The sequence below is a fragment of the Macrobrachium nipponense genome, chromosome 3 (genome assembly GCF_015104395.2).
Source record: "Macrobrachium nipponense isolate FS-2020 chromosome 3, ASM1510439v2, whole genome shotgun sequence".
NCBI classification, from domain to species: Eukaryota; Metazoa; Arthropoda; class Malacostraca; order Decapoda; family Palaemonidae; genus Macrobrachium; species Macrobrachium nipponense.
In genome coordinates this window covers 87,315,253-87,318,036 of record NC_087202.1, presented here as the reverse complement: position 1 = coordinate 87,318,036, position 2,784 = coordinate 87,315,253, and the positions used below count along the sequence as shown (strand labels likewise).

The following is a 2,784-nucleotide window of genomic DNA, read 5'->3' as shown; positions in this document are numbered from 1 at the left end:
TTTTTGCTCTTGGCATGGCTTTCTTATTTTCTGCACGTTATGCATTTTGTGGAGTTGACGTCGACAGCAGAGTTGATTGAAACAATCCAAAAGCGTTCTCTAATTGCTGCAATGGTGTGATTTCTACCAGCATGGGGGCCGAGTTTTCTCATGAGTATCTCGTACGATTAGAGTCGTGACGTGCGAGTGTTGTGGCAGTAGCATTGGATGTTTCACGTCAGAGTCCATTGCGGCTTTCGAGAGGCGTCTCCCACTCACAGAGTTCCGTCGATGAGCACTGGGTCGAGACGGAATAATCTTACTTGTTTTTTGGTTGTGAGTGTTCTCTCGTGTCATTCTTTCATGGTTGTTTCTTGAGATGTTCTCGACCTCGTTTGCAAAGGTGATCTTTGTATAAAAGCAAACTATTGGACTTTTTCAGCCTTTTGCATGATCTGTGTGGTCCTTAAATTTATAGTTTGTTCTTTGTTTTGTAAGAAAGCCAAAAATGCTATGAATACTGCTATTGCTCTCTTCAGTCTCTCCCACCTGGAGAAATGGGTGATTAAAGACATAAACGGTGAGCCTTCTTCTGATGTAGCAGTAGTAGCTAAAGACATAACGTCGTCTTCTATAACCTGTGGTTCGCTGATAGGATGCATCTTTGCAGGGCATTCTGAAGCCGGCATATTCAAGAAATCCGGACCTTCCAGCCAATGAGTCATGTCTGAAGATATCACAGAACCTACTCCACGTGATGCAACGTCTGCTGGGTTCAAATCAGTGCTAACATACTTCCACTGGTTAGCGTTGCTGAAGTCTCTTATGGGGGGGGGGTTTGACGGACTCTGTGGCCACAAAAACACTGGAAAACGCTTTCTCTCAGCTCTGATGTAATAAAGGACTGTTGTTGAATCTGTGTAATAGCAGATTTCGTTGAAATGGAGATCAAGCTCAAGGGTCATTTTCTGTACTAAATTTACAGCTACAGCAGCAGCTGTGAGTTCAAGCCGTTGGGGGATAGATGTTGCTTTCAATGGAGCAACCCTTGCTTTTCCGAGAGAAATGAAGTTTTGAACATCCACCCTCGTTTGAGGTAGGTATGCAACAGCGCCATACCAGATGCACTGGCATCTGAGAAAACGTGCATCTGAAACGCTGTATCTTTTGCTTGCTTTGGTAACTTTAGACATCTCGGGATTGTTATCTTCTGAAAGTTCGGGGCTTCGCTAATCCATTGTTTGAAACGTCGCTGGTGATCATCAGGCACTTCGTCATCCCCAGGTGGGGGTGAGAGTGGTTTCTTTGCAGAGGTCTTGTAGTATTTGCTTTGCCGGCAGCACAAATGGAGCAGCAAAAACCAAGGGGGTCATAGATGGATGATACTATGGAGAGAATGCCTCTTCTGTCAGCGGGGTTTGTTTCTGGCAAACAACACTGAGAAGCCAAATGGTCTGTTTCGACGACCCAAAGTATTTCCGAGGGCGTGCTCTGTAGGCAGGGGGTCATAATTGATGTCTCTTGTCTTTAACTCTTTGGATCGATCGTCAGATGGGATGGTGTTTATGACAGAGACGTCATTTACTAGTATATTTACACAGTTTGAATCCACAGCCCCCGCAGGCGGCAGTCAGTTCAGCAATCAGAGACTGGCTTCGTTGGCATTCGGTACAGACTTTAGACAGTCATCGACGTAGAAGTTCCGCTTAATTGTATGGGCGACTTCTGAACTTAAGTTGTTTCCTTCATCTGCGACACGTCTAAGTGCGTAGTTGGCGATACTTGGTGAGCTCACTGCGCCGAACAGGTGTACCTTCATCCAGTACTCTTCGAGTTCCTTTGATATGTCACCGTTCGGCCACCAGAGGAATCTGAGATGGTTGTATTGGTGTTTTGGGTACTTTCACTTGGTAGAACATAGACTCCACGTCACAAGTGAAGGCTACCTGGTGTTCTCTGAATCTGGTTAGAAAAACACCTATCAGAAAATTGGTGAGATCAGGCCCTTGCAGCAACTGATCGTTTAAGGATATTCCATTGAATTTAGCACTACAGTTAAACACCACTCTAATTTTATCCGGTTTTCTTTAATTGTATACTCCATGATGTGCAGGTACCCACACATGTCCAGATGTGCTGTGAGCAGGGAGTCTGGATATGTTCAGCATAGTCATTCTGGAGTATTTTGTCAATGAAGTTGACGTAGTCAGAGTAGTACTTGGATCCTTTTGCATTTTCTTCTTTTGATAGAGTGCTCGTTTGATTGCAACGGATCTTATTATTGGCACCATTAAGTTCTGATTCCTGAAAGGGAGAGGGATCTCAAAGTGACCATCTTTGAACACGACATTGCTTTCGGCCTTCTCATGAATGTAGTATCCTCTGGAGACAATCCTCTCTCTCCAGGATACCTTGCTACCCGGCTATCAATAAAGTCACTTTTCAGAATATTCAGTATTCTGTTTGGGGAGAGAATTTCAGTAGCCTGCTCAATGTCCTCGGTCACAATGCGATTACTGTTTACCCGATGTGTAGGCGTTACGCTGTTGTCTTCTACCGGGGAGCTGACTGTCCATCCATGACGATACTGCAGAGCGAATGGGCCTTTGCCGTCTGTTGATATGATTTTCAGAGGCTCCATGCTATTGGGCAATTACTGCCAATCAGTAGACGATGGTCTATTTCTGCATTACTTCAGGAATCGATTTTGCCAACGTCGTGAAAGATATGGCCAGCGTCGTAACAGTTCTGGACGTGGTATTTGATCATTGCTCACTGGAATTTCTTGTCTGGGAATACGTTTTT

The 2,784-nt window shown here is 44.7% G+C and overlaps 1 protein-coding gene across 1 annotated transcript; it reads right to left on the bottom strand.

Annotated features, from left to right (window-relative positions):
• Nucleotides 1-404: 404 nt before the first annotated feature.
• Nucleotides 405-1,172, bottom strand: LOC135222439 (uncharacterized). The gene has a single exon (XM_064260525.1). The coding sequence runs from the start codon at nt 1,170-1,172 to the stop codon at nt 405-407; it is 768 nt and encodes a 255-aa protein (XP_064116595.1).
• Between the last annotated feature and the right edge of the window lie 1,612 nt (nt 1,173-2,784).